This window comes from Medicago sativa, chromosome 1, assembly GCF_051527215.1.
Source record: "Medicago sativa cultivar Bolivia chromosome 1, Bolivia_mono, whole genome shotgun sequence".
Lineage (NCBI taxonomy): Eukaryota > Viridiplantae > Streptophyta > Magnoliopsida > Fabales > Fabaceae > Medicago > Medicago sativa.
Genome location: NC_140749.1, coordinates 14,428,726 through 14,455,000, shown reverse-complemented (window position 1 = coordinate 14,455,000; position 26,275 = coordinate 14,428,726). Strand labels below are relative to the sequence as shown.

Genomic DNA, 26,275 nt, shown 5'->3' with positions numbered 1-26,275 from the left:
GGGTACCGGTTAGCATTTCCCCTTAAAAAAATGATTCATGTTAACTTTTAAAATCCTAATCTTCTCAATGTTTATGTATTTAAATTTATTTTATACTAAGTTTATTTTGTGCTTGTGATACCTTCTTTTTTACTCCCAGTAATTTACAAAAATCACATGTACTAAAAATCACAGAGTAATAAATTTGTTTTAAAAATATGTACTTATTACTAAATTGCCCTTTATGTATAAATAGATTCTATGTTGTCCTTAACTCTGTTGGTAAGGACAATGCATAATATATGCAAAGTTTGAAGTTCGAACCCCGGACACCACAAAAGAAATAGATTCTATATTGATTTTTCATTTTCCAAGACAATTGATATTATTAACAAAGGGTATAATTGGAAAAAAGTAATGAATGCATCTAGAAATTTGTAGATGCTCTTATATTTAGAGACAAATACTTTTTTGTAAATGATCTAATAATCAGGGAGGGAGTAGCTTTTAAATTTGTTTTACTTGGCATTGCAGCATATGATGGATATAATAGACACAAAATCCTATATACCATATAGTGCCATTGTTTGCATATTAAACCCCCAATCTGTAAACCACTTGCATAGGGGATTGAATCTAGTTCAATCCGTTCAAATGTCGGCCATTGGATTATTTTAACTGTTGAGAGATATACTCTCAACTGTTAGAACAATCCAACGATTGACATTTGGTTGGACCGAGCCATTAGATTAATCTTGTTGCTGATATTTGGTTGGACCAACCTGTAGAAGATCAAGCACTATGAATTAGGTTTGCGAGGAGCTTGATCATTTTACATGCTATAGGTTCAAATCTTATTGCTATTATTGTTTTCATAAAATCACATACATACCTGTGTGTTGAAAATAATCAGTTTTTTGAACAGAAGACGAGGGTTAATCAGTAGAAGGGAATGATTATTCCAAGTATGATACCCTGATGTTACTAATGATACATGTTTTTTACCCCCTCTTTTGCATGCATAAGGCCTATGAAAGGATGAAAATATTCAGAGAAAAGATAAAGGGAACGCAGCAATACCTTGCTATGTACTCTAGTATTTTTGGTGGGATAACAACTGATCCAGAAGCTATGGTTATTCCTATGGATGACCACATGGTCCATAGAGGCCATGGTGTCTTTGATACTGCAGCAATAAAGGACGGGTTAGTGATTTCCATCACATATTGAAAACTACTTTTTCTATCTTAACTTGGATAATATTTGAAATTAAAAACCAAGATCTTCCAAAATTAAGGTTATGAAGTATGATTGTTACTTAGGTACTAACGTGGTTGTTTATCGTTTCCGACTTCGTGTTTTATACTGTGAAAGTTAAAGTTGTCAGCTGATATATTTTGTGCATTATAGATACCTGTACGAGCTAGATCAACATCTTGATCGCTTTTTAAATTCAGCATCAAGGTCTAAAATAGATCCACCATTTGATCGTGAAAGTATACGAAAAATTCTCATACAAACTGTGAGTGCTTCCAAATGTAGAAAAGGAGCACTAAGATATTGGTTATCAGCGGGACCTGGTGATTTTCAGCTCTCTCCCTCTGGCTGCCACCAGTCAGCGCTTTATGCAATTGTAATACAGGACATGTCACCGGCCGCGGCATCAGTTAAGTCCAGAGGAGTTAAAGTCATTACTTCATCTATTCCAATAAAACATCCCAAGTTTGCAATCACCAAGAGTGTGAATTACCTTCCAAATGTGTTATCAAAGATGGAGGCCGAAGAAGCTGGTGCTTTTGCTGGCATTTGGCTTGATGATGAAGGTTTTGTTGCTGAAGGGCCGAATATGAATGTGGCTTTTGTCACTAAAGAGAAGGAACTTATAATGCCTTACTTTGACAAAATTCTAAGCGGATGTACCGCTAAGAGAGTTTTAACCCTTGCCGAGAGTTTATTGAAGCAGGGTAAGCTTCAAGGGATAAAAATGAAAAATGTAACTGTCGAAGAAGGGAAGAAAGCAGATGAAATGATGCTTCTTGGAAGTGGAGTTCTTGTTTGCCCTATAGTCCAGTGGGATGAACAGGTTATCGGAGACGGTGAGTAATTTCACTTCTTTTTACAATAAATATTCATGTGATTTTGGATTAATTACTATGATCATTTTTCATCCTTTAGTTTTCTTCTAGTCAATTAAATCACCTGACATTAAAATTTGAGTGAATTTCGTCTTGTCACGGCTGGTTTGTTTAGCTGCTATCAATAATGGTAAAATAATAGGATCCTGCTTTTCTATATTGCTAATTCGGTAATATAATTTACTTTCACTTCTTTGGGATAAGGAAAAACCGTCAAATTCGCTTGGTTTCATAATTTGGGTTGTGTTGACAGTTTTATCATGCTACTGAACAATCTTTTATGCATTTTACTTTCACGTCTCTGCACATATGATTCCATCTTGACATGCTATATCACAGAAAAGTTTGACATGCCATATTGTAATCATCAACATCTATGTTGTTGCTTGTTTATATGAATTGATTACTTCCACTGCACATTAATTTCTGGTAGGTATACAAAGCATTTTAACATGGCTTGTGATTTATTGTTTGGTTGGGACATTGGACATATTATCTTATAATCATTAGCTTATTGATTTGGTTCTGCATTTCTTGTAGGCAAAGAAGGGCCGATAACACATGCTCTCTCAAATCTACTTGTCGAGGACATGAAATCAAGTCCCCCTACTGTTCGTACACCTGTTCCATATTGACCTAACTTCATTTCCTTCTCAATATGTGACTATGAACATTCATAATAAGTAGCTTTGATCCTCAAAAATAACTACTTCAGTTGCGATATGTAGTAACTTTACTGATTATTGGTTTGTAAAGTATGAAATGTAAAAATATGTACATGTATATGAGGGATCTTAGGACTGCTTGGTGTGACAAAAAATAATTTGTGGAGAGTGGTTAGAAATTAAGTTCTGACCATTTTATAAGCTAAGCATATTTGAAGATTAATCATATTTATAAAAACCATGTCCGAATAACATGATACAATGTATATTGATTGACACCGGTATATAAATCATGTTATACGGTTGAATGACAAGTACTTTCCGAAAAAAAAAATATGAATTTTTTTCATTTTTCCGGTATTGAAAAAAATCTGGAAATATAAATTTTTCGAAATTTATTAATTTTTTCCAGAATGTTTTCATTTTTTTAATTTTTCTAGATTTTATTTTTTATTTTTAAAATTTTCCAGATTTTTGTTTTCATTTTTATTAATTTTACCAAATTTTTTAAATTTTTCAGAATTTTTTAATTTTTTTTATTTTTTTAAAAAAAATTTAATTTTTTTTAATTAAAAAAATATTTTTTATTAAAAAAATCAAAATGCCACGTGTACCATATAAAAAAATAAAAATAAAAATTATACAATCAGCGTGCCACGTCATCATAAAAAGGTGACGTGGCGCATCACATCAGCACCTGGCGTGTGCCATATTCGACCAGGGGTGTTTTCGACGGAATCTTCAAATTTCAGGGTCGGAATCTTAACAAAATTTTTTTACAGTGGGGAAAACCGGAACTCGCCCAAATTATAGGGGGTAAAGACATATTAACCCTTATTATTAATCTATCAAATTAACAAGTCATATAAAGTTGCAGACATAATGATAATTCAGATATTAACTTGATGAGATGAAAATGTTTTAGAGCCTACTTATATATTTTTGGGTTAATTAAGTAAATGGTCCCTGTAAATATTCAGAATTTTGTTTTTAGTTCCTATAAAATAAAATCACACTTTTTAGTCCTTATAAAATTTTCCATCAGCATTTTTAGTTCCTATAAAATTTTTCCATCAGCATTTTTAGTCCCTATAAATAATTTTCATGAACATTTTTGGTCCCTAAAATGCTTAAGGAAAATGTCACAGGGACTAAAAAGTGTGATTTTATTTTGTAGAGACTAAAAACAAAATTGTGAATATTTATAGGGACTAAAAACTTAATTAACCCTATATTTTTTTGGTTCAATGACCAATTTGGAGATTGATAAAGATATACTCGTTGTATTATTTTCTATTTTACAAAGGGTCGTACTAACTTGTGCCCTAAGGACACATGTTAAGTAACCTAAAAAGAACAATTTTGCATTGGAAATCATACTATTTTAACTTTTAAGAAGCTGGATGCATGACTTTTGATATGTATATTTCTATAATGAGTTTCTTAACATGTGCTCTTAAGGGCACAAGTTAATATTTTCCTTTTTTAAATTGTAGTGCATAAATCTCTTAGTGGTCTTAGACGTTTAACCTGTTGTCATTTCCTTATGTACTCCAGACTCCTCAACGATAACTAGAAAAAATCTCCAATTAACTTCTCCAAATATATAATTCAATAAACTTTTTCTTTTTGACTGGTATAATTCGGTCAACTTAATAAGTAATTACTTTTTTTTACGCAAAGTTAATTGGGGTAAAATCATTTTGGTTATTGGATTTGTAATAAATGGTCACAATAGTCATTAATGTATCAAAATTTTAAAATAGTTTTTGATTGTACATTTCGTTAGTCAAAATAATTCACTATTTTACTTCATTAATATTATCATATTAGTCATTGAATATATTTATTTATTGTCATATCAGTCCTTATAAGTAATTGCTTATTATCATTTCATACCAAACATGAAAATAGTTAATGTGAGAATTGAGAGATTATTTTAGCGTTAACAACTATTTCAACTAATAGAATAGACAATCTCAAGACTATTTTAAAATTTTGATACATTACACCTTCATGGACAAAAGTGTCTATTAGCCCAAAGCTAATTTGTCTATTAAATTAAGTTAACCTAACCTATTCAATTGATATCATGGGTCCCACACTCTTTTATCTCCCTCCCTTCCTCCCTCCCTAGCCTATTTCTTCGCTTTGCCAAGCCAGAGAAATGCGTTCACGTTAACTATGTTTAGGGTTTCAAACTACAAGCCGCCGCAGCTACTCTTTTTCCTTTTCTTCGAATCGATGCATACAAATCTGATTATTTTTGTCTATTCGACCGTAATTTCCTTGATTAAACCAGCTCACTTTACAAACACTAATAATTTCTTTTTGTCAAAGCGGAGAAAGAACATGTTGTGCAAAAAGGTGAATGTCACTATCAAGTTATTTGTTGAATTTAATTTGTTATTATGATTTTATTTTATCATTATTTAATTTATTAATAAACATTATAAATACATCTATGTGGTAGGAATTCAAAAGAGGCATGGAAACAATTGAGACGAAGAACTTCTGGAAAACTCGAAAAGATGATGGATTTGAAATTTGCATCAGGAGATATTATGCTTAACATGATTTTCATCTTAGACGAAAACACAACTAGATGTTTTGAAGAGGGAATCTCGGTTCGGCAAAATAGACACTGTAAAGGTTTAAGCGCCTACGATCATTAGCTACATCTATAGTGTGTAACCAATCTGTGATACAGTTGGTACAGAATACATGAGAACATGGTGTTATGCAATCTATACTCCAACCATGCTACTCAACCCGTGGAATTTAAAGAGATAAAGGTCTCAACCTAGTCTCAGAACCTGCAGTAAGACTGGTTTCATTATATTAAATTTAACTTGTACAAAAATTTTAGATAAAATTGTTATTCAGTTCAAAATGTTGTTTGATTGTGGCTATATATAGCACTGTAGCCTTACACATAATTTAAACAATAGGAATTATGGTGGAATCATGTTGTTGTTTAATAATAATATCCGATGTTTGTTTTGATTTGAATTTGAGATATGTTGATAAGAGACATGACCTTTGCATACTTGTGTTCTACATTACATTAGATAGAAGAAGGTTGAATGAAAAGGAAATCATTTGTGGAGTAATTGAAGGGATTATAATTTGGAAAATGCTAGATATCAAGAATGGATTTTCTTGATGAATTCGAGAATGACATGGGAGAATAATCACCCTTAGACCATGTACAATGGTCATTTCCATTCAACACCCTTCAACACCCACTTTTTCAATTTCCAACACTCCACATCATTTTCTCTCTCTTAATTCAACACACATTCAATTTTTACCTCTCCAATGGTTTTCATTCAACACCCTACCCCACCACTTTTTATTTCTTATTCTTATTCTTATTTAATTTTTGGTTAGGAAATTGATTTAAGTGTTGATAATTGTTGGGATTTTTGTAGCTAAATGGGTAATCAAAAGAACTTTGGGTGTTGAGTTGATTATTATTGGGATCTATTTCACTAAGTAAAACTAAAACTTAAAAAGAAAAGCTAATAATAAGATTAAGAGAGTAAAAAACTTGGTTTTTTTTTCTGTGTCCAAATCAAATGATTCAAGTCTCTATTTGTAGAGAAAAAAAAAATTACGAATTTTAGTAAAAAAATAAAAAAATAAAAAAATTATTTGCAACGAAATAATTGAGCCCAAAGTATTAAGAAAATAAAATTCGAAACTGCCAATTGCGTTGCAACACGTGTCCCTCCTATCCCCACAAAGTTTTCTCTCTCCGCGTCCTCTGACGTTTTACGCGCCCTGTCGGCGCGTGTAATGCACGCGCCATTTTTCAAACAATGAGAATGCAACGCGTGGCTCTGCGGGACCGTTTTCAACCTATTGAATACTTTCATCAGCTCTCTCCTCCACCTCATCTTCAATAATGCTTCTCCAATGGTTTCAATAGATGAAACTTGCCATTCAACAAGCCATTGGAGATGGTCTTAGATTTTAATCTTATTTATTAAAGTTTCATAAAAAAAATATATATAACACCCATCACCCCATGATTTTCGGCCAGGCTGAGATTTTATTAGCTAACATTAATTTCGGGACAATTTCTTGATAAAATCTTTCTTGATAAATAGCATTGCTCTTATAATTTATAAATAAATTATAGTTTATTTTAGTTAACCTGATTTCATTTATTAATTTATTTATTTGACTGGCCTTTCATTTGTTTATTACTATCTGCAAAAACACACACTACTATAATTTGGAATTTGGAATCAGTGACAAAATATGAAGAGAAACTTTAGTCTAATTTGAACTATATATTGAGAATATTAATTTTAACTATAGATAGAAGTTTCACTGAGAAAAATCAAGAAAATAATGAGTTAGAAAAATCAACTAGAAATTATAACTCTTCAATATATCATACATGTATGGTGCCAACAGAAAATCACTGAATAAGGAGATGGCTTTTAGTCCATATCCATTGGTCATTTGATAGAATATTAAAACTTGTAAAATCACGAGACAAGGTAAACCATAAGTAAACTTTATTATGTTGAGGTATGTTGCCAATTTAGTTTCAACTTTACAGGACCAACATAATGCAAGTTGTCAATATCAAATCAAAATAACAGAACACAACTTTCTTACATAAGAGAGTTGAAGAAACCGTTAGAACGCTTATCCAGCAACCCAAATTCCATCTCATTTTCCAGCATCTTTTCATATGAATATGTAATTAGGACTTGGGAGTTGGTCGCAAAGCATATAGTCTGCAAAAGGAACAATAAAAGAAGATAAACAAACCCATCAACATTGTTAAATCTAGTTTAGAAAATTCATTGTAATAACTTGTCGTGGTGATGTCTGACATATATTGAAATAAATTCAGATTTCAGTAAAAGCTAATTGCATATGAAAAAAGAAAATTAAATGAAGAGCTAGTGAAAAACTCACAGTCAAACAACAAAAGTTTATTCGAGTCTAACAGCAAAAACAAATCACAATAAAGCTATGTCACAATCACATTAGAAACCTTTCAATGCAAGATAACATACTCTGTTATGCATTCAGCTTCTTTAGACCATCCACTTTGGAGGTGGCCAGAACAATTTAGAATATTCAGGATAATCGAACAAAGGCAAAGGTCGACCATCATCCAAGTCAAAAAAATAGCCCATAGAAGGATCACAAGTGAAGATATCATCCATAATGATCACACAATTCCCTTTGGGAACACACAAATCCGAAGCAGAAGCAGAAAATGAACATGGGGACCCCAAGAACAAAACTCTATCCCCTAATGTCGCCAACTTCATCCACTTCTTCTCCTTTTCGTTAAGCTTAAACATGTCAATCCTGCCAATCCTGGCACGATCAAAATCATCTTCATCAATCTCACGGTCGTAAACATCAGCTAACACCAAATCACCCTTGCTCTCCACTAGGAATTTAATATCCCCACCAGCAAGCAAAGATTCAGCCACTAACTGAACAGTTGAGTCATCCGATCCAACAGTAACAGTCTGTCCAGTTTTGTCTACCACATAACACTGACCTTTGAAAACACGGATATCTCCAAAGTAGACTGACATTTCAGGAATAACCTTCCAATTCTCATCGCCGCATTTGAACGCTACCAGTTGTTCTTCTCCTGTACAGTTAAATGAGGCGACGATGATAGGTTTATTTCCATAGGATGTGGCAGCAACGACTTTGGCAGGTTTGACGTAGCCATAAAGAGCATATTTTGTGCTGTGTCGTAAATAGACGAAGTTAGTTACGAGATGAATGAGAGAGAAGTTGTTGAAATCAAAGACGGGAGAAGGAGAAGGTGAGGAATGTCGGCGGAGTGGGAGGTAGTGTTTAATTTTGCCAGTGGAGTTTTGTGTTATTTTAGTCAACCAAGGATGAATTAGGGTTTGTGGTGATGGTGGTTTGATAAGGAAGAAACTGTGTTTTGAGAGATCACAGAATGGAGTTTTGTTTGTGATGGAATCAATGTTGAGTGGGAATTCGAGGAGTGGGAATTTGATGGTTAAAATGTCACGGTGGTGATTTGGGATGGAAAAAGAACGCCAATTGATGCAAATTGATCGGAAGCGAATGAGATCGATTTCGTTGTCGATTCGTTGTGATATCAGATTCAGAAGCTCCTGTGGCAGTTCAGACCAGTCTGCCTCCTCCTCCATGGCTGTGGATGAACAATCAGAGCCACAGTCATAACCTGCTACAGTTCATGATCTTATTTTAGTCATCTTAAACACGACATTTAAGCATATTGACACACCATAAGTTAAGAAATCGTCCTATTAACTAGAATCATCAAAATAATATCTTCAAATTCATTTTTTATTTGAAACCAAGATCAAATCAAAAAAGAAAAAAATATCAATTTCCTTTTAACAAATTCAAATCCATTCCTTCAAAAAAAAAAAAACCCTAAGTAATAGATTACTAATTTGTTCCTTAATATTTGTTGATAAGGTCATTCATTAGTTCCAGCTGTATTGAAAAATATGAGTGAAGGAAAAGGAAATTGAACATGAGAGAATAACCGACACTTGATAAATCTGGTGCATTCTTTAATAATAAGTGCTTAAGTATTAGCTTTAGTGAGGATTCATGTTTGCAGATGCTATTATTATTCATTTGCTTCAATTGATTGGTCTTGGCTGAGTGTTTCTCTGTGTCTGCTGCTAGGTACCATCATCTTCAGCATGTACTAGGAGCAGATTGAAATTCGATTCAAATCTGATTTGGTGCGGCTAAGAAGTCTTGAATTACGGTGGTTTTTTGTTATCAATTTAGCTTGTGTTGAGAGTTAATAAGTTCTGCAAAATGGTGTGATTGGTAGCGACTGCATTATAGTATCAAGGTGCTTTCATTGTGGCAGATCTAATTGTCCTTGGTGGGTGCCTTTGGGATGCCTTATGGAGAAGATGGATTATTATGTTGTTGTGTTGTTATGTGATTTCCTTGATTAAAACAAGTGAGTTTATAGAATCTCACGATACTAGTAAGAAGAAGCAGCAATGTACACAAACCTAATCTGTTTTATACGCAATTTTAGCTAGTGTGTTTATGTTTCGATTTTAATCCCAGAAGCGCGAGACTTAATCCCAGGCAAATTGAGATTTAGGGGTGCTTATGAATTGGAATGCTGAAAGCCAGACAGTAGGAGAGTTAAGCTGAATTGGCAGCAGGGTATTTGGGCTTTCTTGTGAGTAGTAGTGATGCTATGTACCCCATCATGTATCCAAAATGGCCTAAAATTCCTAAAACAAAGAAACGCTACATTTATGAGAACAACTTAAAGGTATAAACTGTAATTAACTTCATATATTTTATTCTACTCGAGTTTAGTTTACCAACATCTTTTATATTTGTTTGTGTTGAAGGTAAAATATGTGGTCAACCATGAAGATCACCAGATATTTAACACAAATTATGATTGGGCTCTTGGCGTTAAGCAAAATATAGAGAAATTCCCGAGTGAAGTTGGCGAAGATCATTGGACCATGTATATTGATTATAGACTTCATCCTGACGCTCTGGTAATAACAATATTGTGAATTGTTTTAGACTTTGTTTTTAATATTTTTTATGTGCAAGTAAAGGTTGCCATGAACTTTTTGAGTCTGTTTGCATGTCAGTTTTTTTTTCTTATTAAGCTTGAATTTAAATTATAAAAGACAATTAGAAGACACACTAATAATCAAATGTGGACAGTAGAAGACAACATTGAAGGAAAGAAAATAAATTTTATGTTTTGGTGTCTGCCTTATCTTCTTGTGTGCTACCATTATATTTTTCACAACACTTGATTACCATGCGGTTCTTTAAATAGACCACTTCGGTAGCTATTCTAGATATAAAAGGATATAAAGATATAAATATGCACATTTAAGGACTTCATGAAAACAAAATATAATTATGTTTCTCTTCAATATTTGCAGAAGTTACAAGAAGTAATTCTTGCAACTTTTGAGAATGAAGCCTAGATGACAGTCTTTGGGAAAGAGCATATTGGGTATGGTCAAGGAACGGGACTTGGTGTAACACCTTCTAATGTCCTGGATGTGGTTCTGGTAAAAATAGCATAGATGCAAAGTGAAATTGACGCGCTAACTGCACAAGTCGCTGAAGTTGATGCATTGAACGCATAATTTTCTGAATTTGATACATTGAAGGAACAATTTGCTTTTATTATGGCTAATACGAAAGGACACCATGTAAGACAATTTCCCTATGCCTTCAATTTACATTCTGCACATGGCTAAGGACATGTAGTTTGTACTTAGTTTATTCGTTCTCTCTTTCAAATTTGTCGGGTTTTTTTTATAATATTAGTTCGTAATCACTCCCGCACAGTATTATGGCATACATGCAGATTATTTTTCACAATTCTCCACAACTTTCAAATTAAACAGCTTTGAACACCATCTAGCTACATCTCTTTCCACATTTTGGTAAGTTCCCCCACCTAATTCCGCATATTCACATCAGCCAAATTCTTACGCATAGAAGCAACACCATTGTGCTATATCATATCCAAATTCTTTAATCTTAGCACTACCAGCTCCCTCCATACGTTAAGTTTCTCCTTTTCCAGAGTTGTCTCTTTGACATATCCCTTACTACAGGACAGAACATTACCTGCAAATTGATTAAAAGCATAGAAGCAATGATTTAATCCAAGGACAGTACTGCATATACACCATGACACTATGTGATAGCGATTGTTGATATTGTTAAGTACACTAGATGACTAAAATGTTGTTAGTTATATATCATCAAGTCATAACATGGTTGTGTTAATGATATAGTTTATACTTTGTTTTCAGGTGCAAAACTTAGGACCACCAAATGAATTACGACACTATTCTGGGTCTGTTCATGATATGCCCTGGGTTGATCACGCAGCATCATGCTATATGATTTAGATATAGTAGGTTTTAGTTTTATATGCAATAATGCATAGGTCTTTTGATATAATGATTCATTAAGTCTGTTTACGCCTGTGTTAGATGGTGATGTTTAGATGGGTATTGTTGCTATCCTGAGTTTTAGTTTTATGTTAATGACATCTTTCATTGTATTATCCATGTTTTTTCTGGTTAGAATCACTTTATAGACAAAATGGGGAGCTGTTATTTTAGTTATGAATTAATCGTTGAAACTTTGTTTATAATTAATTTCTATTTTTTAATTTAGTTCTGTGCTTGAATATTTATATGCAAAAAGTTACAGCTGTACAAAAAAAAAAACAGAACTTGTATATTGAGGTGGTTCCAAACCACCGTTAAAGAAAAACCAAAAATACGTAATTTAGCGGCATTTGAACCGCCTCGACAAGTTAAAAAATTTAATTTTTGTTATCATATGGCGGATTGTGGCAGGTGTTTAAACCGCCACAATTAATGTTGACGACGCTTGGATCCACGACGTAAGTGTAGCTGTGCAATTTGGAATAGCAGTGGTTTGAACCGCCGCCGGCTCTTAGGACCACGACAACCCTTGGTGTTCCATATTCACCTTAATTCCTTTTCAACATGATCTTGTGATTATGAACATTCATAATAAGTAGTTGTGATTCTCAAAATTTCTTTTTTTTAAAGATTTCTATATTTTTTCCTTTAATCTCATTCCTCCAAAACTTTTCCCTCCAAACTCCAAGACAAACCTTTCTTTTGGAGGGATCTAATATGAGGTGCACTTGTTCAAGTAACATGAAATTTGATGCCTAGGTTTCTTTTGGTTTTAAAAAAACGTGAAGAAAGTTCTGGTCCAAAATCACTGCTAGTCTGTGATTATTACATGTTAGCCTCTTGTTTGGCCTAAAATAGCTCTTTATTTGAAATTAGGGACTTGAGTTGAGATATATTCATCTGTTTGCTTGAAATTTGACACTTATTTCTGGAAAGAAATTTTGAATGCCAATTTATTTAACTCATAATTGTCTCAAAATTAGTATTAGTGTCCATGTATTTTTTTTAGCCTATCTAACCTATTTTGGGACATGATAGTGCAATTAGTTATTCTTGCTGGATTTATTCTATAGTTACAAAATTTGACTTTTATTATATCTACTTAAATCATACTCCCTCCGGTCACTATTATAAGTAAAATTTCACTTTTTAGATACATTCAATAATCAATGTATTTAGTCTTTATTATAGACTAGATACATTAATTATTGAATGTATATAAAAAGTGAAATTTTGCTTATAATAGTGACCGGAAGGAGTACTCCGCAACACGCTTACCATTACGAGAAAACCTACACACAGTCCTAAATTGGATGCTACTACTTCCGTCCTTAAATATAGGAACCTTTTGTCAAAAGTACGGAGATTAAGAAAGTTGGTTGTAATATTAAATTTGTATGTAGTTACTATTATTTTTACAATTTTATCCTTAAGAGAGGAGTTAATTTATGTTTTTAACATAATATTTATTGTTGATTGAAGAAAAAGATGCAAAATTAATAAGGATATGTTGGTAAAGAAATAATTAATATACTTGGAAATACCAAAGAGGTCTTATAAAAATAAATAATTTTTTTTTTACAAAAGGGTCTTATAATTATGGACGGAAGTAATATGATTTTTATTAAGAATAAATCAACCAATTTAGTCTTTAAATTATCACTATCTCTTCTAATAGTTCTTGAACTAGGAATACAATGAGTAGTCCTTAAATTATTATTAATCTATCAAGTTAATCACTACAATGGTAATAGTTTGGCGATTAATTTCATGAGTTGAAAATATTGTAGGAACTACTTATATTTTTATAGTTCAAGGACAAATTTGGAGAGTGATAAGAATATATTTTGAATTTAATTCATATGTGCATGTAGCATAAAGATCTTTTGCATTGTCAATTAATTATAAATATTTTATCTTAGCCTCTTAAAAAAAATTATAAATATTTTATCGTTACAAAATTTGACTTTTATTATATCTACTTAAATCATACAATAGTGACTTGTAATTGATTGTTCTTTTTTATTCTAATGAGTTTAACAACGAAACTCACATTGAAACTTGTCTATTACAATGATCTTGGAGAAATAAAAACTCTAATTGATTCTTAAATACCCCAATCCCACCTTACCGCCTTGCCATGGAAGCTAGAAGTTTGTCTAACACATTGAATATATGGGTCATCTGGAAACATTTAATCATATCTCAGTGATTAACAATGTTGATGACAATTGTCTTGACAACGCCATCAGAGCAGGTTTTGAAGGCTTACTACGTCATCCTTCAAAGACATGGATTTCAGGTTTCTCACGCTACATTGCAGGTGTCATTGACATCCTTCTAGCTGAGTTTCATGCTATATATTCATCGGGCGGTTTTCGTTGGCTAGAGACATGAACTTCCAAGATATTATTTGCTATTCCGATCTCCTCCATTGTGTTAACATTTTCAAGGAGCTAACATCCACATACCGATACCATAAGTATGCTACCTAAATTCATGACATTAGGAATCTCTTCAACTTTGACCGAATCTTATCCATTGCTCACATCCTTTGTAAGACAATAAAGTGTTCTAACTTTTTAGCAAAACTTGGAGTTTCTTCTTCATATACCATGATTTACATCTCTCCTTCACATGCTTCTCATACCTTTTAGCAACAGATACTGTGAGAACTTAGTTACGTAGATTGTAAATTTCTTTTTTGTGTTTTTCTTTCTTAGCCTTGTAACCAAAGAAACAATGAAACTACACACACTAAATGCGAGGAAAAAAAATGAAGAATTGAAAATTTCAATCTTCACCTAACATCATATATCTATACAATTTTTTATCAATTGAGTTGTACTTAAACGATTATCGTTTATAAAAGTCTCAGATTGATTATAAATCAAAATTATTCTCTTATACTTTATTTTTTATTTAAAAAATAATGGTTGTGTTATCCCCTATAAAGGAAGGACATGGTCCCCATTCCTCTACATGTGGGTTACCTAGGCATGTCTACGTAAGATCATCATTGATCAAAATCAGTCTTCAAAACCAACGGCATCACTTACGACACGTGGCACATTCTTATAATAACAAGATCGTTGTTCTTTCCCTTCAAAATTTCCAATTCTAACCCCAAACCTTTCTTCCAACGGTATCACAAAACTACCACAATCTTCCAAATTCATCGCCGGAATCTTTCTCCGATCGCATCGGTGGTTCGGTCTACGGTCGTCGGAAAATAACCGATCCAATTCTGTTTTGAATTTTCTTCGTCGGTGATCGGAGATGGTGAATTCTATGGTTGAACGCGCCACGAGCGATATGCTCATCGGTCCCGATTGGGCCATGAACATCGAGATCTGTGACATGCTCAATCATGATCCTGGGTACGTGCTCCCTCGCGTTCTTTGTTCTTTCTTGGTTTCATCGTTTTTTTTTATTTTACTCTTTGCATTATTTGGAAAGAACAATGAAATTTGAGGTAGGTTTTAGTGTGGAGTTTGGAATGGATCAACGAATTCTCTGAATGTCTACGTGTATAAGCTAATTTTAATTACGTGCTTCAAAATTCTGAGATTTAGTGCTTTTATTGCATATAATCACTTGTGAGATTGTTTGGAAGTACTTGTGGAAACAACTTATGACATATTCATTCGCTATTTTCAATCAGTGTTTGTCAATTGCAGACAGCGGATAGAGGAAATTGGCGGATTGTTAATAGTCCTATATAGCGCCACGCCACGCCACTATAACCACCGTTTAACATTATTTAACAGTGTATCACAGAACAATAGCGGTTTGTCCTAATTTTGCGACTCTATAGCGGTATAGCGCTGCTATAGGTGCTATTTAACAACACTGTGTTCAGCTTATTTTCGTAAGCTCTCTAAGTTAGTTTATGAAAACATCTTATAGCTTTTACGCAAACTATTTAAATTTACCCTTTGTTATAGAAATAGTTTATACGTAAGCGTTTATGCTATAAGCTGCAAATTAAGTTGTTTATCAAAACATGGCTTGATTAGTTGACAGATAGCTTCTGTGGGTTCTACTAATTTGTGTGTGACTACATACGTGCACACATATGTTGTGTGCTAGTGGAATTAATTTGCTGCTAAATCTTCTATGTGAAATTATATGAGTATAAATTATAAGCCTGCTGTAATATATGTGCCCGATTTTTTCTTATTTTTCGTATATTTCAAACTTTGGGTCTTACATATGCATTTTTAACGTTTGAATTTTATTGCGTGGTTTCTATGTTTTGGTAAATGGGAGAACTAGGTGGTGTATTTCATAGTTCGTGTTTCTACTTTCTACTAGCTTCTATGTTTATACACCGAAATTTGAATATTTGACGTATGATGTTTGAGTTTTGCTCTTGGTTTATACTTCCATATATTGAGAATTCAGTTTGGTTATGGTTATTAGGCAAGCAAAGGATGTTGTCAAAGGTATCAAGAAGCGGATTGGAAGTAGAAATTCTAAAGTTCAACTCCTTGCACTAACTGTAAGTGAAGGAGCACTTTAATACATATTTATTCATTTATTTATTTTTAAATCCTCATGTTAATATTTGTCAAGAAGAAGCTTTTGGATTTTGTGTATCATTGCCTGATGTTAATATTGTCCAAGAAGATGCTTTTGGATTTATGCATCATTTCTTCAACTGTATTAAATCTATTTTGACCTCCTAAACTTTAAAAAGTTGACTAATTTCCAAACATTTTGTTCCTTAGTTATAATAATTAGTATTACTTGTTTTAGTTTGTGTTAAGGTTTCTTTTCTTTCCTTTTCATCAGTAAAAAATCATAGGAAGTACTTTTGTTTTTGCATCAAGGAACAACTTCGTTAGATGTTTCTCTAAAATAGTCAATCAAAATATAACAGAGACGAAGAGCCTAAAGTTGCAGTAAATTTTGTATTCTATATGATTATCTAAAATAAATATTTGATTTAGACTACAATGAGCAGAGAATGATACCAGTAAACTTGCCTTTGATGGTTTAGATTTGTGTGTATAAGACCATTTTCAGAGCCCAGAAAACTGAGTTGATCATATAGGGTGCAGTCAATTAGTTAGAAATGAAGGAAAATTTATAAAATTTGTAGGCTAAACCATTATGAAAAAAGTGGATTTAGAATATGATATCAAGCAGAACGGTAAATATATACAGACAGCTGTGTTGTTTGGAAGTAGTGGGGGGAAGTTCCTATATGTTGTTTGGAATTGAAAGTCTTGATGGTAATCAATATAGTAGAATGGATTGGAAATTTAATATCTATTATTACTGAAAACATGGAATTGGAAGAAGTTTATCTAATCTTTCAAGCGTGAGACAATCATCCTACCAGTGTTGCATTTCTCCTTAGTAAGTTCTACATAGACCGTGTAAGCTTCAAATAAAAACCTCAGCATAATTACGTAAAAGGCTGTGCTACCAGGCCTTCAAATACAAATCTTCCTTTAATAAAATAATTTTAGGCCATTTCAGCTAGTGTTTTATGGATTTTAACCTTGGTGTTTCATAATTTGTCAAACCTTACAGATTGTTCAAAACATCTACCTGCCTTAGTCATTAATCAATTGATGAGCTTTTTAATGTGCAGAAGTTAATAACAGTTTTGTGAAAAACTACAAAGTTGCATAGCTCTTATTTAGAAATGCTAAAATGGGGAAGAAAGAAACGTAGAATGTTCAGGATTGTAATTGTACATGATGATCATATAAAAATAGTGAGAAGCTTTCCATTACAAAGAAGGGATTTATGAAAATATGGAAGCTTGAACGGAATTGAGTGGTTTGAACAAACTTCATTAAACATCCCATTCTAATATTAAAGAAACCTCCCAAACATATGGTTGAGTTCTTTACCATGCTACTCAATTAATGACCTCACTACTCCAATTGTCCATACAGCAATGACAACAACAATAGAAGCCAAGTTTTATCCCACTAGGTGGGGTTGACTAAATGGATCAAACCACACCATAACATCATATCATATATCTTGTTTATAGCCAATCCATTGGCCTCTAACTCTAGTTATTGTTTTACCCATAAGTTTTTTTGGCCTTCCTCTACCTCTCTCTAGCAATGACGTTGCCCTCCATCTTAATTACCCTGCTTACTATGGAAGCTACAAGTTTGCTCCACACATGCCCAAAGCACCTAAGTCGAGATTCAACTATATTTTCTATTATAGATTACCCCAACTACTCCATCATCTCAAATATGGCCTTAAATTACATGTCAGATTGTCACTGCTTGTTCAAATAAGCTTCATCAGACGCCTGTCATTAAGATTTTATGTTAAAATATGGAAAACTAAACCACCGGAGTACCTTACTACATGTCCAAATGATGTCTCTATAATCCAGATAAAATTTAAATGTCTATATATTTGAAAATCAGAAAAACTTATTTGTTTTCATGTTGGTCTGCTTTCTAGTTGCTGGAAACAATTATAAAGAACTGTGGAGATATTGTTCACATGCATGTTGCAGAGAGAGACGTGCTTCATGAGATGGTGAAAATAGTAAAGAAAAAGGTATGTATAGTTTCTCAGATGTTTTGACTGTTTTCCTATGTTGTATCTGCTTTCATATTGTAAAATGTGTTGATGCTATTTGTCATATCAATTGTAGCCTGATTTTCATGTCAAAGAGAAGATACTGCTTCTTGTAGATACTTGGCAAGAAGCTTTTGGAGGACCGAGGGCAAGATATCCACAATACTATGCTGCATACCAGGAACTGCTGGTAATGTTTACTACAAACCTTTTACATAGTTGCCAAATATTCCTCTTGGGATTGCGTGGAGGAAAAAAAACTCGAGAGATAAATCAATTTAACACTTTTGTATGGGTTTTGAGTGTGATCTGTTACTCTTTGAATATTTACACGTTTTCCTTCATAAAATTTAGTTTTTGTCTATTTTTTATTATGGAAAGGATTTGCTTATTTCAGCGTGCCGGGGCAGTATTCCCTCAGAGATCTGAACAATCTGCACCTGTATTCACTCCTCCACAAACACAACCATTGACTTCATACCCTCCAAACATACGTGACGCGGATGCTCGGCCAGACGCAGCTGAGGCCTCTGCAGAATCTGAATTTCCAACGCTAAGGTATGTTTGTAAGTCCTTTACTTTGTTATCTAAAAGGTGGTTGACCTAGATTTTATAGTCTCCATATAGAGTTATTGATTTGCCAAACACTAGTTCAGTATTTGGATCATTTTTTATGTCTGACATCATGGTTCTGTATACTTCTAGTTTCATATAGGATCATAACCTGCAAGTTGATGATCATATCTATTACCAGTGACATATTTTCTTTGTAGTTTGTACGTCACATTTGTAGCTGTCTACTCTTTTTTATGATTGGCCTAGCCATGCATTTTTTTAATGGTTGTTGCAGAATCTCTCAAGAATAAACTAAAGTCTGGTGGTGTTTTTGTAATCAGTGATAAAAATGAGTAATATGCAAAATTTGGCTTAAAGGAGGAATCTGATTTTAAACACATTCTCCATTTTTTTTTATTCTGCTTATTCTTTGAATTCATTGTCCTGTTTTTCACTTTATATGATATGTGAAAAATGCTAGTCTTGATACATTCATTAGTGTCTTTTTAACTGTTCATGCACTGATTTTTCAAATATAAGTAATTAAGCTGTACATATCTCCGTGTAATTTAAACTTGATTCACATATTCATCATGCACTTAGCATATTGTACTTTCAGTAGGTACTTTTATTAGTATAATTATAATGATGAAGTATTTGTTATTTATATATATGCATTTTGTGTTTTAATTAGTACTTCTTTCCCAGTTTGACTGAAATACAGAATGCACATGGTATTATGGATGTTCTTGCGGAAATGCTGAATGCAATAGATCCTAACAACAAAGAAGTAAGTTGCTCGATTCAAACATTCATATTATGATGAAAAATATGAATCAAAATACTTTTTGTTGGAATAGTTGTGAAGCTTATAGGTATGACTTATATGATTAAGAATGCATTCAACTTATTCCCTTTATTTGGTTAATGTGTTTTTAAATCCTAGAACAAATCATAGTCATCAGTCCCCACTTTGTTTTGAGGATCCCTTAATGATTATCGTCAATTTATTACTCAATTAACTGACCTTTTTTTTTGCTGTTCCCTTCCCTTGTAGTCTTTGGGCACTTTATGCTGATATGGGTAGTTATTCACAGGGTGTGGTTGTAACATATTTGTGGGATGAAACAAGTATAGGTTTCCTCTAGTGATAACTATGATTATAAAAGTAGAAAACAATGAAATAAATTGGCAGTGACTGAAATTAACTGAAGAATTTGCGGATGAAACATAAGCATTTGATTACATGCTAAAATGTGGGGGATATAAAACTTCTCGCAGGTTACACATCAAAAAGTTTTCCTGCCCCTACCCCGCGGGTAGGGGTGTAACGGTTCGGTTTGGATTGGTTTTCAGTCAAAAAAATGTCCGAACCGATGAAACCTTCATCGGTTTGAATTGGTTCGGTTTTCACTGTTTTTCAAAAAAGAAACCGAACCAAACTAATCGGTTTGGTTCGGTTTGGATTGGTTCGGTTGATCGGTTTATTTAAAAGTACAATTAAAAAAAAAAAATATTCTCACAAAATATTTTATAGAACTTTGTATAATTGTATTTCATATTTTGTTTTTTCATGTTCACTATTTTTCAAACAACATTTTATGACTAACCTTACTCAATATTTCATACATATGATCATAGATTCATTCATCCATCATTCTTCAAAAATAACTTCATCAAACTCAAATATTTCAATCATTCATGATCCATACATGCATCATTCATCAACAAAGACAAAAATTCCAAAAAGAACATCCTAAAATTAAAACATAGTCAAAATAACAAATCCATGGAAACTGAAATTAAAGGAGTATGGCTGACAACTAGGGTTTCTTTTTAGTGAATGGATTATAAAGTATTTTATGTTTAATTTTGGGCCTAACCAATAACCATAAGTTTGTGTGAGGTAGGATAATATTAGTAAAATAAGGAGTGTGGTTATCATCGGATTGGCTCATCGGTTTCACGGATCTCGAAATGAAAATCCATGAACCAAACCAAACTAGATCGGTTTCGATTGGTTCGGATCGGTTTCAAACCGAACCAAACAAGGTTGGATATTTTTACGATTTGGTTCAGTTTGGACTTTCGGTTTCGTTGGTTTTGTCCGAACCACTTACACCCCTACCCGCGGGAATCTAGTTAATAGGAGCATCTTTTGATAAAAGTCCTAAATGCCCTTGGTTTCACTTCTCTACATTAAAACATTTTTTATCAACAGATTAAAAACACGATTACACTCATTTCTCAGATTCTTTCTTTCAATTTTTCATTCATTCAAACAAACAGTGAGGAGTTTATTATTCTTCCCATTTTCTATTAATCCAGACAGTATATAAAATCTACCTGTTATTTCTATTATTTTTCCTTTCATTTATTTTTTCTCGTTTTGTTTTCACCTCCAAGCGGAGCAGAAAACTTTGTAGAAGCTATAGAGATGAAAATTGCAACTTGCCCAATCATATTTTGGTCTGTCAAATGAATTAACAGTCTATTCTCTGTTGGGGCGATTATCAGCTTGAAAATATATATTTTCATTATCTATTCTAGACAAAATACTGCAGCACATTTTGTTTTTTTAATTGATATTATATATGCAGTTTATTTGGTGTGTCTTTGTAAATTTCCTTAATTCAAAAACATTACAGGTGTTAAGTTACATTGTTATAATTATATTTTCTATGGAAGAACAATTTATTCTATGGATATATTTTCTATGGAAGAACAATTTAGACACTTGAAGTTGCAAATTTAAATCAGGTGTTCATGACTGTCAAACAACCATCTGATAATTTATTTTGAATCCTGAGGCTATGTTTGGATTTCTCTTAATTAATAGTATTGAAGTGGAAACAAAGAGTGGGATGGAATGGAAAGAAATTTCGTTCCGTTATTTGGGCTATTTGTGATGGAATGCAGTTGTATGCATTCCATTGTTTGAGAAGTGGATATAATAGTAAGATTTGTAGCTTTACTGAAATAGTCCTATACTCCTATCCTATAAACTATTCCATCCTATTTTAAGAAATCTAAACAATAGTACAATGTCAGCTAATGTGCATGCATTCTTTCCATCCTTTTCCATGTTTCCCCTTCTGAACTTGTTCTTGAAGTCTGAATATGCCTTCCTTTCAACATTTAAGCTCAAGAGACTATTGATTATCATGTTGTAAAGTGTAAATTCCTATTTTACATTACGTATGTCCTTTGCTTTCTGTTTCAGGGGCTTAGACAGGAGGTTATTGTTGATTTGGTGGAGCAGTGTAGAACATACAAGCAAAGAGTGGTACACCTTGTAAACTCAACTACGTAAGGCCTCACGTCCCCTTCTATGATATTATGAAATTGATAAGAAACCATAAATTTTAGTTCTGATTGCTGATATTTTTGTTGAAATTGGAAGAGCTCAGTGGAACACTAGAGCGTTTGCTCGACTCCTTAGGTCAAGCCTATGACCTTTGTTTTATGTGTATCCAGGGGTGCTTAATGCTAACTAAGGGTCCATTTACTTGTAGCATTTTCTGCTCCCATTTTCAGTATAATTATAAACATTAGACAAAACATTATGGAAGTTTTTGAAATGTATTTTAAATAGATTGAATAATTTTGAAAATTTTAAAAAATATATTTTTTCGTTGTTTCCAGAAGTGCTCTCTCTCTAGTTAGCTTCCATCTACTCTCTATCACAATTAAAAAGAGAATTCATAATCAAATGCCATTATAGTGACCCACATTCAAATGCCATTCTTGTGACCCACATACAAAGTAAAAATTTAAAACGAAAATTGAATATGTTGTTAAAAAGTAATCAGCCCTTAAGTGCCTCCTATGTAGACCTTCCACACTCTGAGCTTCTTTCTACATTAGAATGTGGGTCTACAGTCCTATCGATTATAATTATATTTCTACATTAGAATGTGGATCTACAGTCCTATCGATTATAATTATTGATGACCACATTTGATATTCTGTATATGCTTGAAATCGTATTCTTAGTAAAAATTATCTTTTTATACAAACAATATAAAAATGTTCCTACTATGTTGTTTTCTCTGTATTTTTCCAGGGATGAATCACTGCTATGCCAGGGACTAGCTCTCAATGATGATCTGCAGCGTCTACTTGCCAGGCATGAATCTATTTTGTCAGGAACTTCTACTCAAAATGGAAATCAGATAGAGGATTCAAAGCCTGCATCTGCTCGGCAACTTGTAGATATTGATGCTCCTTTGGTTGATACTGGAGATACTGGCAAACAAACTGATGGGAGGTAATCCTGCCTGTCTTTTCTTTACATTATTGCTTTGCTCGTATATATTATTATCTACACTCGTTATTCGTTTCATCTTATGAGAATCTTTTCATCTTATGAGAATCTATTTGATCCATTAGTAATGTTTCTCCTGGCAATATGTTCATGTTATTTTTACTGGAATTATATCTTTGATGTTGGGAGTAGTTTATCAATCAGATATGAACGTATAGACCGAAATCGAGTTTTAGTTGATGCTCTTCCTCCGAATAGTTTGGTTTTATTAGTCATTATGTGTGTAAGATGGAGGTTATTGCACTTGAGACATGTTATATACGACCATCAAAGTCACCGTTTTTATGTCCCGCCGCAGGCTACTTTTGTTATTTTATGTATGTATAATATAATTATGAAGTAACGTACAAAACCGAAATATGTTGTGTATAAACATGAAGTTTATCTATCTGATATGGACATATAGATTGAAATGAGTTTAAGTTGATGCTCTGTGAAGTTCCGTGCCTTCGAATAGTTCAGTTTTATTAGTCATTATGATGACTTAGATAATTTGTGTGTAAGATAGAGGCTATTGCACTCAAGACATATTATACGCGACCATCAAAGTCGCTGTTTTAGTGTCCCACTGCAGGCTACATTTGTTATTTTATATATACACATGAAGTGACATACAAAATATTTTCAACTTAACCGGACTAATGTGATGGTTATGACTCTTATCATACAAGTTAACCAACATATATGTGCAGGTCCTCTTCTGGTGCTGAAGCAGGGTCCCAAACATTGAATCAGTTAATGCTTCCTGCGCCAGCTACTTCCAATGGTTCAGCGGTACCTGCCAAAGCTGATCCCAAGTGGGACCTGCTCAGTGGTGATAACTATGACTCACCAAAAGCAGATACTTCACTTGCTCTTGTTCCTCTAGGAGAACAACCACCTGCCACTCCTGTAAATGATCAGAATGCCCTTGTTCTTTTTGATATGCTTTCTAGTGGAGACAATGCACCTACGTCTGCCAATACTCAGCCAACCCAACAACCCAATGTTGGTGGCCAATCTGGTCCATTTACTCCCCAATATCAACAACAGCAGCAGACATTCACATCTCAAGGTGGATTTTACCCCAATGGAAATGTGCCAAATGCAGGTTTACCTCGGTATGAGCAATCACTGCATACACAAAGTACAGCTCCTGCATGGAATGGTCAGGTTGCAGAACAGCAACAACCAGCTTCCCCTTATGGTAATATTTCTTCATTTGATTTATCTATTTTCATACTGGGTGAATTCCTTCACAGATACATTCTCATTCTAAAAACGTGTTTTAGTTGGGTCATGGAAAAATTGGAAGACACCATTTTTTTACCCTTCTCCACTAATTGAAAGTGATATGTTGGGTTGGTGCGTGGAATGGATGAATTGAAAATTTAACTCTAGGGTTTGTGCTTTTGTACTTCAGATATCATTGCCTCACTCTTTTATTTTTTGGTTTGATAGGTGCGCAAAATAGTGGATCATTGCCGCCACCTCCCTGGGAAGCTCAACCGTCCGACAATGGCAGTCCGGTAGCAGGTGGTCAGTATCCACTACCACCTCAGTATCCACAACCACCTCAATTCAGTCATGTACAGAGTTCCGCAAATCATCAGGGGCCTCAAGCAATGGGTTATGGCCAGGCTGGTGGTATGTATATGCAGCCAAATGCTAACGGCCATATGTCAGCAGTCAATAACCAGGTTGGAAGCAATCAATTGGGCATGCACCCTCAGCATATGCAAGGTGTTGCAGGTCATTACATGGGTATGGCTTCACATCAAGCACAAGGTGGTCCTGCGGCTTCTATGTATCCACAACAGATGTATGGAAACCAATTTGCAGGTTATGGCTACGGTCAACAACAACAACAGGGAGTTCCATACATTGAGCAGCAAATGTATGGCATGTCTGTCAGAGATGATAGTTATTTGCGAAACTCCAGTTCCAATCAGGGTTATACGTCTTATGTTCCATCGGGGAAGCCTTCCAAGCCAGAGGATAAGTTATTCGGGGATCTTGTGGACATGGCAAAAGTGAAGCCGAAAACAACTCCAGGTCGAGCTGGTAGCATGTAAAAAACTGTCTTGGTTTGCATTTTAGCCGTTTGCTAACTTGTGATGTTTTTATTTTATACATAATAGTTTTTGTTTTCAAATTTTTTGTTTTTGCTTGTCTGGGAATTAGCATTGATGTAAATTGATTCTAGAGGAAACATTGAAAAATGGAGAACTGGGAGTGGGGGAGAAAGAGCATGTGGTGGAAACATTAAAATATGGAGGTCTTATTTTCGTCTGCTCCTTATCTTTTATTGATGTTAATAAATGGGAAGACGGGGGCATTGGGTGGAATGACTTGAAGATTTCCTAATAGTTTATGTTATGTTTGGATGTACTAAAATTATAGGAATCAATTATTGCTACTGCTCTAATTTTTTCTTTTATTGATCTTCAGTACTCCTAAGGTTTTGATGTATTTTTTTTTTTTTTGTCAGGTAGCCTAGGGGCTAGAATTCACCTTATAAGGTGAATAAGTGAGGTGTCCGGGGTTTGAACCCTAGCCCCTAAGGTTTTGATGTATTTTAATTATACAAAGAAAATTTCATTAAATCCAAACTAATTTAATTTTTAGTCCTCCTCATTTTAAACTTAAATAAACCTAAACTGTAAACATAAGAAATAGTAAATGCCACTAATTACTTAAACTGCAAAATGCCAGTAATTCTCTCGTTTAAAAATGTGACACGTGCATTATGATTTTAATGTTTTTTTTTTTTGAAGAAAGATTTTAATGTTAAATAGTAGGTGTTTCAAAAAGATATTATATAATGGGTAAATAAATCAATACTAACAAATACACCAAACTAGCATCTATTAATTTTCATCCTTGTGCATTAGATTTCTGATATGTAACACTATTAATACATCACAATAATATGTTTTCTTTCAAATCATGCTACACATTATTCTTCCGCTTTACACAAGCAAGCTTAACTTGATTGTATTCTGTCCATCGATATAATAACCAGAACAAATATTTGTCAATGAACAAATATTTGTCAATGATTAATATAAAAGATACGAGATAAATATTTGT

The 26,275-nt window shown here is 33.4% G+C and overlaps 3 protein-coding genes, 1 long non-coding RNA gene and 1 pseudogene across 5 annotated transcripts in view; 4 read left to right on the top strand and 1 right to left on the bottom strand.

The window, feature by feature from the left end:
* The window catches only part of ADCL (D-aminoacid aminotransferase-like PLP-dependent enzymes superfamily protein), a 3,676-nt gene extending 691 nt beyond the window's left edge, over positions 1-2,985 (top strand). Inside the window, exons 3-5 of the mRNA XM_085707128.1 lie at positions 1,006-1,184; positions 1,390-2,075; positions 2,655-2,985. Of these exons, the coding sequence (XP_085563254.1) occupies positions 1,006-1,184; positions 1,390-2,075; positions 2,655-2,749 (960 nt within the window). The 3' untranslated portion in view covers positions 2,750-2,985. The remainder of the gene's footprint in view (positions 1-1,005; positions 1,185-1,389; positions 2,076-2,654) is intronic.
* Positions 2,986-4,950: 1,965 nt separating this feature from the next.
* On the top strand, positions 4,951-9,856 carry LOC146952941 (uncharacterized). The gene is made up of 2 exons (XR_015007956.1): positions 4,951-5,600; positions 9,467-9,856. It is a non-coding gene; the product is annotated as an uncharacterized LOC146952941 (long non-coding RNA).
* LOC146952942 (F-box protein SKIP23-like) lies at positions 7,777-9,197 on the bottom strand. Its single transcript, XM_085707111.1, has one exon. The coding sequence runs from the start codon at positions 8,953-8,955 to the stop codon at positions 7,843-7,845; it is 1,113 nt and encodes a 370-aa protein (XP_085563237.1). The 5' UTR covers positions 8,956-9,197; the 3' UTR covers positions 7,777-7,842.
* A 57-nt stretch (positions 9,857-9,913) lies between the features above and the next one.
* On the top strand, positions 9,914-11,989 carry LOC146952940 (uncharacterized; annotated as a pseudogene). Its single transcript, XR_015007955.1, has 4 exons — positions 9,914-10,082; positions 10,165-10,320; positions 10,723-10,998; positions 11,611-11,989. The product of XR_015007955.1 is annotated as an uncharacterized LOC146952940 (transcript).
* Positions 11,990-14,861: 2,872 nt separating this feature from the next.
* On the top strand, positions 14,862-25,622 carry LOC146952939 (TOM1-like protein 9). Its single transcript, XM_085707160.1, has 10 exons — positions 14,862-15,134; positions 16,180-16,258; positions 18,202-18,300; positions 18,398-18,511; positions 18,719-18,879; positions 19,585-19,666; positions 22,100-22,185; positions 22,943-23,146; positions 23,896-24,389; positions 24,644-25,622. The coding sequence occupies exons 1-10, from the start codon at positions 15,034-15,036 to the stop codon at positions 25,255-25,257; spliced, it is 2,034 nt and encodes a 677-aa protein (XP_085563286.1). The 5' UTR covers positions 14,862-15,033; the 3' UTR covers positions 25,258-25,622.
* Positions 25,623-26,275: the final 653 nt, after the last annotated feature.

Coding starts and splice junctions, on each gene's coding strand:
- LOC146952942 (XM_085707111.1), bottom strand. CDS start 8,955: ATGGAGGAGGAGGCAGACTGGTCTGAACTGCCACAGGAGCTTCTGAAT.
- LOC146952939 (XM_085707160.1), top strand. CDS start 15,034: ATGGTGAATTCTATGGTTGAACGCGCCACGAGCGATATGCTCATCGGT. Junction 18,301..18,397: donor TGAAAATAGTAAAGAAAAAG/GTATGTATAGTT, acceptor TATCAATTGTAG/CCTGATTTTCATGTCAAAGA. Junction 18,512..18,718: donor CTGCATACCAGGAACTGCTG/GTAATGTTTACT, acceptor TGCTTATTTCAG/CGTGCCGGGGCAGTATTCCC.